The sequence below is a fragment of the Epinephelus fuscoguttatus genome, linkage group LG19 (assembly GCF_011397635.1).
Source record: "Epinephelus fuscoguttatus linkage group LG19, E.fuscoguttatus.final_Chr_v1".
In the NCBI taxonomy this organism is placed as follows: Eukaryota; Metazoa; Chordata; class Actinopteri; order Perciformes; family Serranidae; genus Epinephelus; species Epinephelus fuscoguttatus.
Window position 1 is genome coordinate 1975328 of NC_064770.1, and position 14049 is coordinate 1989376.

The 14049-nt window shown below is 48.8% G+C and overlaps 1 protein-coding gene across 1 annotated transcript in view; it reads right to left on the minus strand.

Annotated features, from left to right (window-relative positions):
• Nucleotides 1-14049, minus strand: part of scpep1 (serine carboxypeptidase 1) — a 69018-nt gene that overhangs the window by 19659 nt on the left and 35310 nt on the right. The window contains exons 9-12 of the mRNA XM_049560264.1: nt 8665-8749; nt 8444-8557; nt 8215-8352; nt 7903-8066 (exon numbers count right to left, since the gene is read on the minus strand). Coding sequence (XP_049416221.1) covers nt 7903-8066; nt 8215-8352; nt 8444-8557; nt 8665-8749 — 501 coding nt within the window. The remainder of the gene's footprint in view (nt 1-7902; nt 8067-8214; nt 8353-8443; nt 8558-8664; nt 8750-14049) is intronic.

The window sequence follows — 14049 nt, forward strand, 5'->3', positions numbered from 1 at the left end:
TGTGCCTTTACGTATGAGAATCAGCAATACGCTTACTCGCGCCTTCTGCAAGGGTTCTCAGATTCGCTTTCGATCTTTAACCGCGTGTTGACGCAAGACTTGGCAAGTTTGAACGTGCCAAGCACAGTGTTGCAGTACGTAGACGATTTGCTTATCTGTAGCCCCCGAAAGAACAATGTGAAAAAGACTCCATCGCCATGCTCACAGCTTTAGCACAAGGAGGGCATAAGGTCAATAAAGATAAGCTGCAGTTCTGCCAGCAGTCTGTAGAGTACTTGGGCAGACAGTTGAGTGGGGACAAAAGATGTATCGCACCATCTCAGTTAGAGGCAGTAATCAAGTCCCCTCAACTGCAAACGGTGGGCCAGATGCTATCTTTTTTGGGCATGACAGGCTATAGCAGGCCGTGGATTTGTGACTATGCCATCAAAACTGCTCCACTCAGGGCTCTGATAAGGGCAGCAAGACAAACCAATAACGCAGCACAGTTGGTGTGGACAGAGGAAGCAGAAGGAGCGTTCCAAGCTCTAAAAATAGACATGCAATCCACTCCAGCGTTGGGGACTCCTAATTACGCTAAACCTTTTCATTTATATGTAGCTGAAAGATCAGGCTTTGCTTGTGCTGTGCTTATGCAAGACACACCTACAGGGAAGCAACCTTTAGCATATTATAGCACCAAGCTAGACAACATAGAGGCTGGGCTGCCACCCTGTTATCAGGGGCTAGCCGCAGCTGTATTTGCATTTCAGAAGGCATCATCACTGACATCCTGTGACGTTGTATACTTCCCACCAACTTCATGCACTACTGACAAGTCCACGATTTGTTTTAACACAAGCCAGACGCATGGGCTATGAGGTAATCCTATCAGCCCCTGAACTCAACATTCAGCGCTGTACTATCATTAACCCCGCCACCAAACTCGTGTTACCAACACAAGGTACGCCACATGACTGTATTCATGATACAGACAAATTTATGCGTGCTAGAGAAGATTTACACAACCAACCAATTCCAGCTGATCTCACATTGTTTGTTGATGGGTCATGTTTCCGTGATGCCACTGGTAGCCATGCCGGTTATGGGGTTGTTCAACTCGACAACGATGACCAGAACTTTGTCACATTGCAATCATGTAAACTCTCTCAGCCTTGCTCAGCCCAACTCACAGAAATAAAAGCCCTAACAGCAGCATGTAAATTAGCAGAAGGAAAGTTGCTGAATGTATATACAGACTCAGCGTATGCCTATGGCGTTTGTCATGTTCATGCTAACATACGGAAACAACAAGGGTTTTGCAGGGCTGACGGCACTCCTGTCACTCATGGAGATGCCATCCTTGAACTATTGGAAGCCATGCTTCTGCCCACGGCTTTAGCAGTAATTAAATGTCCAGCCCACCAAAAGACTGACTCATTGATAGCTAAAGGGAACGACCTAGCTGATGAAGTGGCCAAACAGGCAGCAATAGGTGCCAACAATGGCACCCATACTAACCATACAAGACTGTGAACCCCTTACTACCATGTCTGCTATTATAATGGCTCAAAACAGTGGTGGTAGGTAGTGACCATTGCGCAAGGGGGGAGATCCTACGGAAGTTGCAAGCAGTATGGTGGTCACCATTTATGGCAGCCACAGTAGATAGAGTACTAAGCGAATGTGAGACTTGCGCAAGATACAACATCAGGAAAGTTTTTACAGCCCCTCTGGCACATATACCACCTCCAGACAGTCCCTTTAAACACCTCATGCTAGACTACATAGACATGGGACCACAGTCAAGAGCAAGAGGAATGAGGTATATTTTGGTGATTATATGTAGATACAGTAGATGGGTGAAGGCAAAAGCAACCGCAAGATCAGACCACAGAACAGTTGCCAAATTTCTGTGTCAAGAAGTCTTCCCAAGGTTTGGAATGCCAGATACTATATCATCAGACAATGGGAGCCACTTTGTGTCCAATGTTGTGCGAGAGACACTAAAGCAATTGGGAATTAAACAAAAGTTTGACTGCGTATACCATCCCCAGTCACAGGGAGCAGTAGAAAGAGCAAATGGTATCTTGAAGGCCAAAATAGCTAAGATAGTGGCAGATAGCGAAGATAAACTCAATTGGGTGGATGCTTTACCGCTTGCTCTAATGTCAATGCGCTCACAAGCCAGCAGAGTCACGCATCTAACACCGCATGAAATGCTTACGGGTCGACCCATGCCAATACCATACTTGAGAGGTCCCTACGAAGGGCCCTCGCTGGAGCAGTTGCAAGGTGAAATGTTTGACTACTTACGAAGTCTGACTCGTATCCACAGGGCTGTGTTCCAGCAGGTGAAAGCCACCACAGAGGACAGAAGGGTCGAAATCCCAGAAGACCTTCAAAGAATACTTCCTGGAGAGTGGGTGTACGTCAAGGTGTTCAAAAGGAAGTGGGACCAGCCATGAAGGGAAGGTCCATACAAGGTCATATTAGCCACACCAACTGCCTTGAAAGTAGAAAGTAAGGACGTTTGGTTCCATCTTAACCACTGCTGCAGAGCTAACAACCCCGAGAGACCTATACCTCGGCCTAGAGCCAGACAGAGAACAGCACCCCCAGATCCACAAGGGGAGGGCGAAGCCGCCCCAAGGGAAGTAGAGGGTCATCCAGAGAGGGAAGGCGATGCCTCCCCACAGGAACAGGGGACCAGGAGGTCAGTGCGCTTGGCGCTCAGATGGGACTGGGGCAGAGTTCGGAGTGACAGCAGTGGGTCGCTGCCAGAGAGGGTGTCATCAGAGAGCACCTCAGAAGGAAGCACCCCATCCACAGTGGCTGGCGATGAATCTCATGAGTCGTCACCTGCTGGCTGCAGGGACGGTGATGAGGGCCCAAGCACAGAGAGAACAGAGAGAGCAGAGGGAGCAGAGGCAGAAAGAGAAGAAGGAGAAGAAAGCAGCAGCTCAGAAACAGGCGAAGCTAGGGACACAGAAAGGTCAGACGCAGACACAGGAGACACAGACACAGGAGACACAGACGCAGGAGAGGGACCAGCTCCCCGGTAAACCAGGCCAGGGAAGGCTTGAGGGCCCAGGCAGCATAGGGGGAGGAGTTAGATTAGGTATAATAGCGGCAGTATTATTAACCCTATTGCTCATCCTGGCAGGAGTGAAACAAAGTGAAAGAGCAGAGCAAGGTGGACAAAGCCAGGAGCAAGTAGGCGAGTGTGCAGTGGCACTAGGGACCATAGCCGCAAAGCAGGGCAAGATACCATACAGAGAGATAGTACTATTAACCTATTATTAATTGCATGCTTACGGCGACATATTGGTGGAGGGTCCAGGAAGCATTAGGTTGCATGGCCAGTCCATAGGACCACACTGTAGTGCAGAGGGAAAGGTGACAGCAAGAGTTATGTGTGACATAAGAGGTTGCACTGACATAGACACAGGACGCAGCATACCTATAAAGGTAGCCCCCCAGTGGCTTCGGTTAGATCCAGTGCCCCAGAGAAAAATCAAGGGATGTGAGGGTACGGAGAGTGGAGGTAATAAGAACGACCACCTGGAAGTCCAATAAGTTCTATCAATGGCTAGAATACTCCGCTAAACAGGTCACCAATAGCTCATGTATAGCATGTCACAGGAAGAGGGGCCTACCAAGTGTCCGGCCTCTCCCAGATATAGAGGAATGCGCACGCACATATTTCTGTTTTGCACAGTGCATCATGTGGATGGCAGCAGGAAGAGGGAAACACACTAATGACACTGCAATTTGTCCTGTAAGTATTAAAGGCGCCCCTGACCCAATCAAACAGGAGTATCAAGTACCTCCAGTAGTGCATTTGGCACAAGATATCGTATTCCCATTTTGCGTAGCACACGGATCTAATATAGAGCACTGGTTAGACAACTCCACCTCTCTCAACGCCTCCAAAGAGGCAGAGGAGCTGATCCAGTGCAGGTATGAAAACATCATAAACCAGGGAGTTACAAGCTCCCGCAGGCGGGAAAAGATATGTAATACCACAGAAGAAGCAAAAATTCAGTGTGAACAGGTGGTCAGCGGTGCCTCAAAGAATTCATCTATCGTATCACGCAATTATACATCTGCCGCCTGGGTATGGATTGGTGACCTTAGTAACAGCACAGAGCTATTAGCAGACATATTTTGGATGTGTGAGAGCAACTGCCAGGTACAAGCTGTGCTACCAGCGAATTGGACAGGAATCTTTGCTCCAGTAATGTTAACAGGACAAATTACAATAATAAGTCTAAATAACAGTCTAAATAACAGTACTCCAACAAGGTCTCGTAGATCGGCTGACACTCGAACATACTCCTGGAAGGAGGATGCTAACATATACATTACATACAAACAGGTACCGTACGGGATACCTGAAGGGCAACAGGCTATATCAGAGGACTGGATATCGTGGACCAGAGGATGGGGTTCCGTGCCCTTTGGATACATAGCGAACGCCCAGTACGTAGAGCGTAATAGCCGCTGGGTAAATTATTTGTGGTATAATCAGCAGAGATTTGTAAACTGGACCATAGACGCTTTACAAGGAGTAAGTGAGCAACTGCATGCCACATCTTTAATGACGGTGCAAAACAGGCTCATTATCGAGACAATGCTTGCTCAAGACCAAGGGGTCTGTGATGTGATAGGAGAAGACTGTTGTACTGTCATCCCCATGCACACAGGGGAGGATGGCAATTTAACCCGGGCCTTAGAGAACATACGTACATTAAGAGACCAACATGTGCAGCACTCCAATTGGAACACTAGGATTTCCTCAATTTTGGATTGGCTAGGAAAACTATCCCCTGGGAAGATTTTGCGAATGATTGGAGTGCTGTTGGGACTTGTTGTGTTGACCCTTCTTGTAGTAGCTTGTTGTGTTATTCCCTTGGTGCGGTTAGTGTTCAGAAAGGCCATGGAAACCCACAAGGGACAGTTTGTCATAATAGACCAAGGTCCACGACCCACCGAAGGTGCAGAGCCATATGAAGACACTAGTGGCTCTCAGGGAAAGGTTCCTGAGGATCGAGACCAGATCATAGGGTGATATGTCAGAAATCAATATGAGATAATGCCACAAGGCATGGCAGTAGAAGCTGTCCTATATGAGCAGAAATATAGGCAAGCGGAAGGAGAATATCAGGAGATTGTGTAGAATGAAGGATGCCACGAGCCACCAGCCCCTAACACCCTTGCTGTCACCAGACCAGTACTAACACTTGATCACTAACAATTAATCCTGCTTGCATGGCTTATGTATAGAATTAAGTGCTGAAGGGAGAGATCGAAAAAAACAAAAAGGTGAAGTGTATTAAAGATGTCCTTTACAACCTTAAAATAGGTGTGGAATATGGCTGAGAACTGGAGAACCCCATATCCATACCAGCAGAACCCGGGGGGCCAACCTGGGTTCCAGTGCCAACAGCAGGGGCCAAGTGTGCCGAACCAGCCTCCTCCGCCGTATCCGCCATCTCCACCTCCACTATTCCACCCAGGGTTACCCTGCCCGATGGCCAGCCATCCTGCACCAGCCTGCACCCCCAGCGGAGGCGCCCCGATGGAAGCACGTGGACACTCCACCCAGATGACGCTGTCACAGCTCTACGCTCAACCCCGGCCATCAATTCAGCCACCAACCCAACCTCCCACCAACTCCCTGCTCCGCTACATATTGCAAGAGATCCCGGACCCGGTTGAAGCCCCCAGTCAGAGTGGGGCCCACCAAGAAGCGCCCAACCCAATCACCAGTAACACTAATCCGGATGGCAGAGTCCAGGCGGGTCCCAGCCGAGAAGGAAGCCAGGGGGATGTGAATCCAGGCCTGCAGTGTTCCTAATACCTGATGCAGGCTGCATTAAAGGTTCAGACAACCACCACAGCACAGGCACCGCCACAGAAGAGAAATCTTAAGGACAGCGCCCGCACTAAGTTGCTGCCATTGCACTCCCCTGACCCATCGTCATCGTCAGAGGACGATATTGGACCATTGTCATCCTATTCACCTACCAGCCCACCGCCTATAGTGCCACTCTCGGAGGCGGACCAGGAATCCTACAGTGAGGGTCATCTGTCAGTATAGGCCCTATCACAACAAACACGTGAGGTCTTGGAGCAGGAGTACGGAGTGTGTCCAGAATATGTGGAAAGTTGCCTCTGGAGCTTGCCTGATGGAGTGCCAACTACGAAAAGGCATTTCGACTTGGTAAAAGAACTGTGCACCCGGCTCCATCCTGTTCCCGCAGGCCCTTTCCACCGACTTGTGCGCAGTTACCCCCTAGTACTGCGGAAAAGACTCCGCAGGGTTCACTTTGGCTCCTACATAATCAGAAAGGCTGAAAACAAACGGCTGCAGAGGGAACACATGCGGCTAACTGAACAAGAGATAGCCAACCTGCATAACCAAGTCCTGGAGCTGACCCAGGCTAGGGATGCCTTACAACAACAACACCTGGTCAGATATCAGGCCTTGCAACAGGATGTTGGAACACTGCGGGACCAGGTGGCATCCTGTCGGCGCCTGGACAACCGGACAGTAATACTGGCTAAGAGTGATATGTATTTGGCCAATTGTGACCTATGTATGAGAAGGCCATTATAAATAATCATGCATGCAATGGAAAAATAACAGCGAGACCATCAAGCTTAGCTTTTGTGCTCAAAACATTATTGCGTAATGCTCACACGGTGTGATTAGCTAGTAGAAGGCTCACTGGAGTTGGTTTATGTGTGATATTTACTGATCCTAGTTAAGTAGTATGGGACTATGAAGTCCCAAAGGGGGGAATATATATATTTTTTCTCTCTCTGATCCCAAGCATTAGATGGGACTATGTAGCCCCAAAGGGGGGAATGTAGTGTAAGATTTAATCTTTAATCAGGTAAAGGTGTTATACTGCATAAGCTGATTAAGAGTAAAGTTCATATAAAAATGTTTCACGTACAATTCCTATAAAAGTGTTTGTTATGCATCTATGTGTGATAAAACACTGTTGTACAAGTCTATGTATTCATAATCACATTGAAGAGCACACATATACCACACCATGTACTGTTTAATAATAACACACACACACACTCTAATGTTTGTATTGCATGACACACTCTAAGAGTTCACATTGCATGAAAGCACAGGGGAAGTCCCCAGGTTTCATATGTTTTAAAAAAAATAAAGTAAAACCAGGCCCAAACCTAATGGTGGGAGAATTTGGGGATTTCCAGGCCCAGGGATTACACCATTAGGTCATGTTTGGACAAGGGCCCAAGGGGCCTGCCACCAATAGATTTGGACCAGATAGAATAGGGCTAAAAAGAAAAAGACCTGCCACCAGTAGGTTTGGGCTCGGGAAGGAAGGCCTAAAGGAAAAGGGTGGAGATTCTCTCGAATCTCCACCAGCATAAAAAGGAGAGCTCAGAAAGAGAAACTTCAGTCTTGCTCCGGAGCCTGACTCAATGAGTTCTATGTGTTGAAGCCTGTGAACACATTAAACTCGATTGCACCAGATTCTATTTGACTCCAGTGTTTCTCTAAGTGTCAGCCAACTGAACCTAAGATACTAAATCAACTCAGAGGATGATCTGCAGGAGAAGTAGAAGACGAGATCGGGAGCCATCTGGCCCACATCCAGGCACCGATTTTCGCTTCTATAACTTATAAAGCTCTAAATGGTAAGGCTCCATCATATCTTAGAGAGCTCACAGTGCCATATTATCCCACCAGGTCTAAAATTGAAAATGTATTGGCTGTGTTGTTTCTTTAACAAGAAAATAATAATAGGTTGTGCCTGTGTTCCACAGCAGGCACCCCTAACAAGGTGCCTCATTGTGATGTAGTACCTAATAGGATAAAGCTTCCTGTGTGACATACTAAGGCTGTTGTATCTGTGATTGGTATCTTACCATGTGACCAGCTTTGAGGATCCAGTAGAATGCAAAGTTCTTATAAGTCTTGTAAAAAGCTCCAGTAATGCCCGGGTTGGAGGGGTTATCCAGTGGGGTCCACCTCAGCTTGTTAAACCCAGGCAGCCCCTCCCACTTCAGCCTCTTCACCCACAGCTCCTGACCTGAAACAGCATGTACAAATCATGTGACAGGAAGTAGATATCCATGTGGCACAGCTCTCTGCAGAAGAACTAGATATGTGGATGGGTTTACAGCACAGACAACACTGCTGCTCATGCTGAACGGAAGGCAATACACTGAGTAGGTTACCCATGGTGTCCACTATGAGATCCAACTGTCCATTGTAGATGGTGACGTTGACTCCAGCCGTCAGCAGCTGGTCCACTACATCCACCACAGGCCTCATAAAGTCTCCTACCATGTTGCTGAACACACCCTCTGCCTGGCCTAGACATACAGCACACACAGGAGAGGGACAACCATTGTAGAGGACAAAATACTGCTTCAAGAATGAGAGTCCACTATTTAGATACAGTACCTCCCCAAGTAACATTCTGGGGGATGATGCCAAGTTTCTTCCTGATTGGTCCATTCATCAGCTCGCTCAGTGATAGGCTGTGTAGGGGTCGAACGTGGCGACGTGTCTGCAGCGCTGGTGGAAAAGAACATGGTAAAAGCTCAAATGAAATGAAAATAAAATAGTACATTATGGGTCATATAATGAACTATTGGATGTGAACAGTTAGCACAGCGTCTTACAGATGAAGTCTTCTCCTGCTGCAGATCTGCGTTTCTCATCCGGCTCCTGGGTCAGGATGTTGTAAAAGTTCACTCCGTTGGTGTTCTGACATGAAAACCAAAACACATGCTATGTGGCAAGGAAACACTTTATATGCAATACTGAGAAAATTACTTCCAGAGCAATCTGTCAGTAACAAAATGTCATGATATTTAGTTGAAATTCCATGGTAACAATTTTTTGCATGCTCACTCAACTCAACTTTATTTATAGAGCACTTTAAAAATAACAACAGCCGTACAAGTGCTGTACATAAACATAAAAACTTAAGACATAAAAAATTAAAAACAATAAAAACACTAAAACAATAAAATAAAATAAAGCAAAACAATAAAAACACTAAAACCAGAGCAGAGTCTCATGCTGAGTTGAAAGCCAAGGAATAATGGCTCCACAAGAGCCATTGAGACCAAACACCGTCACTTTTAATAATGTTTGTGTTCTCTTTTGGCCTCTTTAACAGCGTTTTGGTAACAGTGCCAACAGTCCTTTAGGATTTAGAGGGAAACCTGCGGTTTGTTCTTCTTCCACCTGCATTCAGTTTTGTGGCACTCCTGTCTGGCTGCACGGGTTCTGTCGTTGAACCAGGGCTGAGGTTTAGCTTTAGGCTGCACAGTTTTTAATGGAGCCACAGAGTCCAGTATTTTTTCGGCAGGAGTGAAACCAGGAACTGCGCCCCTCCGTGTTAACAGATGTTGAGTCAGAGGGGACACAGAGCTTGTCGAAGGCAGTAGGCCTGGGACGATCAGTGATCAAATCGTATATTGGCGATTGGAGGATTGACCTACAATCCATCTCATCTCCTCTCCTCTCCTCTCCTCTCCTCTCCTCTCCTCTCTTCTCAGCGGAGGGTGCCCTGTCAGCCCTGCGCTGACAGTGACAGGGCGCATCTGTTTGATCCGAAGACACAGCCCGTTTGCTCATGCTTCCGGGTCGTTCAATAGAGTAACTGCAATTAAATATTGTTTTAATGTGTAACTACTGAAATGTTCACAAGGGCTTTCATAAATTCCTACAATGTTGCGGCACTGCCGCCTTTGCAGGTTAAAAGTTAATGACAGCGACTTGAAGTGAGGAGGAGCAACATGTCTCCGGCTTGTCAGCGCAGTGGTGTCGGCATCTAGGATAAACCCAAAAAACTCCCAAATTGGAGATGTGGCGTTTTTCTTTGCCACCAAAGCAGCGGTGTCAGTGTTGGCTGCCATGCCATGTCGGTAGATGACAGCGCACAGCACCGGGTCAGAGCGACCCACCTCAAATAAAGTCACTTCAAAGCTGGAGAATCAAGATGATACAGCGAGCTGCTTACATTTAAAACCATTTTTATAAACAGTCGCCGTTCCTCCTCCACGGCCTGTCGCCCACCGGGAGTTAAAGAACAGGCAGCCGGTAAAAGTTCGACAAGAGCGCTGCACTTACCGGCACCGATCCAAGTCTCCGTCACACAGAGGAAATTCAGGCTCCGAGAGCTGAAAAAAATCCCTCAGGATAAAAGTTTTGTTCGCAAGAGATCTGGCGTTCACCAGGCCAATCCTGGCAGGAGCTGGGGCTTGTGGTTCGGGAGATTGGGGGGCCCGGAGCAGCGTCCTCAGGTGCCGGTGATTCTTCCCCGTGCTGAGAGAGCTGAGGAAGGCAGGGGCGGCGGGGCTGGAGTCCCTCAACTGAGCTGGTGACAAGTACCAAGCAGGCGCCGATGGGATCCAGGAAGAGCAGGGGCACAGTGAAGGGACAGTATAATTCATGTCCCGACCGGGAAATAGACTGAGAGCTTGCCAACCAGACTTTAAGCTTCACCTGCCGGCCGCTGCGTTTACCGAGGCCTGGTAAAGGTGAGTCGGGATTCCCGCCAGGAGCGGGGGCAAAGTTTTCTGTCCATCATGATCAAACGCCCCTAGATCTCTGACATTATGTCGAAGATCCATGAGGAATTGGCGATCATACACCAGCAGAGACTAGATCTGTATAGTGCCAAGCGTTAGAAACATCAAAAACACCAACCAAAGTGGGAGCAGCAGACGGCCAGCCACACACACCGGCGCCATCTTGCTTTCCATCACAGCCCTTCAAAGATGGACATCATTTCATCATTTTATCCTATTAGACTTGTATGTTAAGTTTTGTCATAATTGGCATATGAATTCCTGAATTATGGCCAAAAACATGTTTTGTGAAGTCACAGTGACCTTTGACCACCAAATTCTGATCAGTTCATGTGTGAGTCTAAATGGATGTTTTTGTCAAATTTTACGAAATTCTCTCAAGTCCTTCTCGAAATGAGACTGAGACTGATGCAAGTTCACAGTGACCTTTGACCACCAAAGTCTAATCAGTTCATCCATGAGTCCAAGGCTGCGGCGGAATAGTCTTTTCTGCTTAGGAAGGTTCCTAACTGAGTGAAATGACCCAGAAGTACCTACGTGGCAGCCATGATCTGGTCGAATTCTCCAAATTTTAAGGAAAGGTGCTTCAATGCTTCCTTTCTAATCTCCTTTAGCATAGGGTACACTTGACTATCCTTTACGAAAGGAAAGGAGATAATTCCATCCCACAAGTCCAACTGGATATTTAAAGCGAGCCAGTGCAGATGCCTGTTACAGCAGCTCCTGCTCACCGCTGAGTTTTTCTTTATTGTTTAACTGTCTTATTTGGAGTTTTTTTCAGTTACTTAACTTATGTCTTGTTTTGGTATGGAAACGAAGACAGCTGTCTTTATAGCGGTCTTTCTCCTATTTTTCCACGGACATGATCATGTGTGTGGACCCGGCGCCCAGCCGTGGCTCCATTGTTTACACCCAGTGTTGTGTCCCTACTGGTTTCCAATTTAACTGGTTTCCTTACCGAACAGCTGCAGATGTGCTTCGCCTCCGTCAGCAGATTTGTCACAAATTCACAAACATACACAACATATTACTGGCGATCTTAAAAGTCGCAGCCCACATCTACCACAGCGAATATGCTTCTGTGAGTACTACGTACCAGCGACATTAAAAAAAGAAAGGAAAGAAAATATGATAAACACAAATTTGCCTCAAGCTGGACTCGATTTCACGTCAACAAAAGACAATATAACACAAACCGCACGTCTACCTGTGTGAACCACTGAGACTCACAGAGTGCACGGCTTTCCTCAGGTGTGAGTAAATTACGTCAGCATCCAGGTAACATTTTGATTTGGGCTGACCTGAGACAACTGGTTACCCTCGGCTTGCCTTGACAATACCCAAAACATATTTATCAATGTTTCTTGTTCTTTTTCCACGAGTCTACAAACATATTGTGACGAGCGGCAGTTTGAAGTTAGTCAACACCGGATTTCTTAAAACTCAAAGCTCCCTTTTATTGGTCGTTCCTGAACATCAACTGAGCGTGGCATCCTGCAACTGACGTGAAGCCGTCTTAACACATACCCCGAGACTCGAGGGAACAAAACTCTTCTGCATGAGACTCACACACAGGCAGATTGAACACTAAAAAAAAAAACATGCCTCTCAGAGCGCACGAAACAACAACAACAAACACTTCTCCTGAACACTGTGCATTCTGGGTAGAGCCCTTAATGGGACCATTCAACATTTTACAGTTCATTTATCACAGTCACATCCCCAGTCGCTACATTGCCCCCACCAGCATGTCGCCCGTCCCGGCGACTACAAGCTCACACGTAATCCTCAAAGTGACGGGGAGGCCGCCTCTGCCGCCATCGAGTCTCTCTCCGCGCAGACCCCTCCCCCCCGCTGTCCATCTCCCCTCCTGCAGTGCCGAGTGCGCTAGCGGACGGCGGTGGGAGTATACCCTGTGAGCTGGGGGCATGGTCAACCTCTGCTGATTTTGCATGGGGCCGATAGGGTGCTAAACGGTCCCTGTGCAGCACCACTACCCGCCCCCGGACAGACATCCTCACCCGATACACCACGTCGGACAGCTGCTCCAGCACCTCACAGGGACCCAACCACTTGCTAGTCAGCTTAGGCGAAATGCCTTTCTTTCGGGTTGGATTGTAGACCCACACCTTCTCTCCAGGCGAGAAGGGGCAGCCCCAGCAGTGGACGTCATATGCCCGTTTCTGTTTCTCCCCAGCCTGATCCTGGCGCCGACGGGCAAAGTCATGCGCCTCCGTCAGCTGCTGCCGTAGGCTGAGCAGGTATTCCATGCCGGGCTTTCCAGGGAGATCAGGGCACGGGGGGCTGCCAAAGGCTAGGTCCACAGGAGTCCGCAACTCCCTCCCAAACATGAGAGCGGCGGGTGTGCACCCAGTACTCTCCTGCACTGCTGAGCGGTATGCCATCATTATCAGGGGCAGGTGACGATCCCAGTCACGTTGGTGTCGCTCGACCACGATGGCCAACTGTGTGGACAGCGTCCGATTGAACCTCTCCACCAGTCCATCACTCTGGGGGTGAAGGGGCGTCGTCCGGGTCTTCGTCACCCCCATGAGCTTACACACCTCGGCGAACACTTGTGCCTCAAAGTTCCGTCCCTGATCGCTGTGCAACTCCTCAGGTGCACCGAATCGGCAGAACATCTCACACACCAGTCTCTCAGCTACTGTTATGGCACTCTGGTCGGGAACCGCGTACGCCTCCGGCCACTTAGTGAAATAATCCATGGCCACGAGGACGTAGCGGTTCCCACCATCAGTAAGGGGAAACGGCCCAAGGATGTCCACGCCCACACGCTCCATGGGAGCCCCCACCTGGTAACGCTGTAGCGGAGCATGGGAGCGTTGGGTGGGGCCCTTCTGGGCGGTGCAGGTGTCGCAGCAATGCACGAACAGTTCGGTGTCCTGCCTGCAGCCGGCCCAGTAGAACCTTTGGCGCAGTCTGTTTAGAGTCTTTGACACCCCAAAGTGCCCTGCCCCCACTGAACCATGCACTGCCTGTAACACCTGCTGTCGCCGGTCCTTGGGCACCAACAACTGCCAAACCGCTCAGCCTGGCGCCTGCCAGACACGATAGAGCAGTCCATCCCATCGGGCCAGAGTGGCCCACTGAGAGTAGTAGGCCTTAGTTTCCAATGACAGTGCTGAGACAGCTGGCCAACAGGGGCGTGCTCCAGCATCGACCCACTGCCCCACCCTCGAAAGAGTAGGGTCGGCTTCCTGCGCCGCCTGCCATTCCTGTCGCTCGACCGCCGTCATCCCCTCCTCTGCTTCCTGGACCTGTGGCACCGCGGCCACTGGGATAGTCAGTTGATCTCGTTCTTCTTGCCGCAAACAGTGCCTGCACTCTGATGCCTCACAGGGCCGTCGGGAGAGGGCGTCGGCATTGCAGTGGAGTCGCCCTGCCCGATGTTGTACCTCAAAGTCGTAACTCTGCAGGGCCTCAATCCATCTCGCCAGTTGCCCT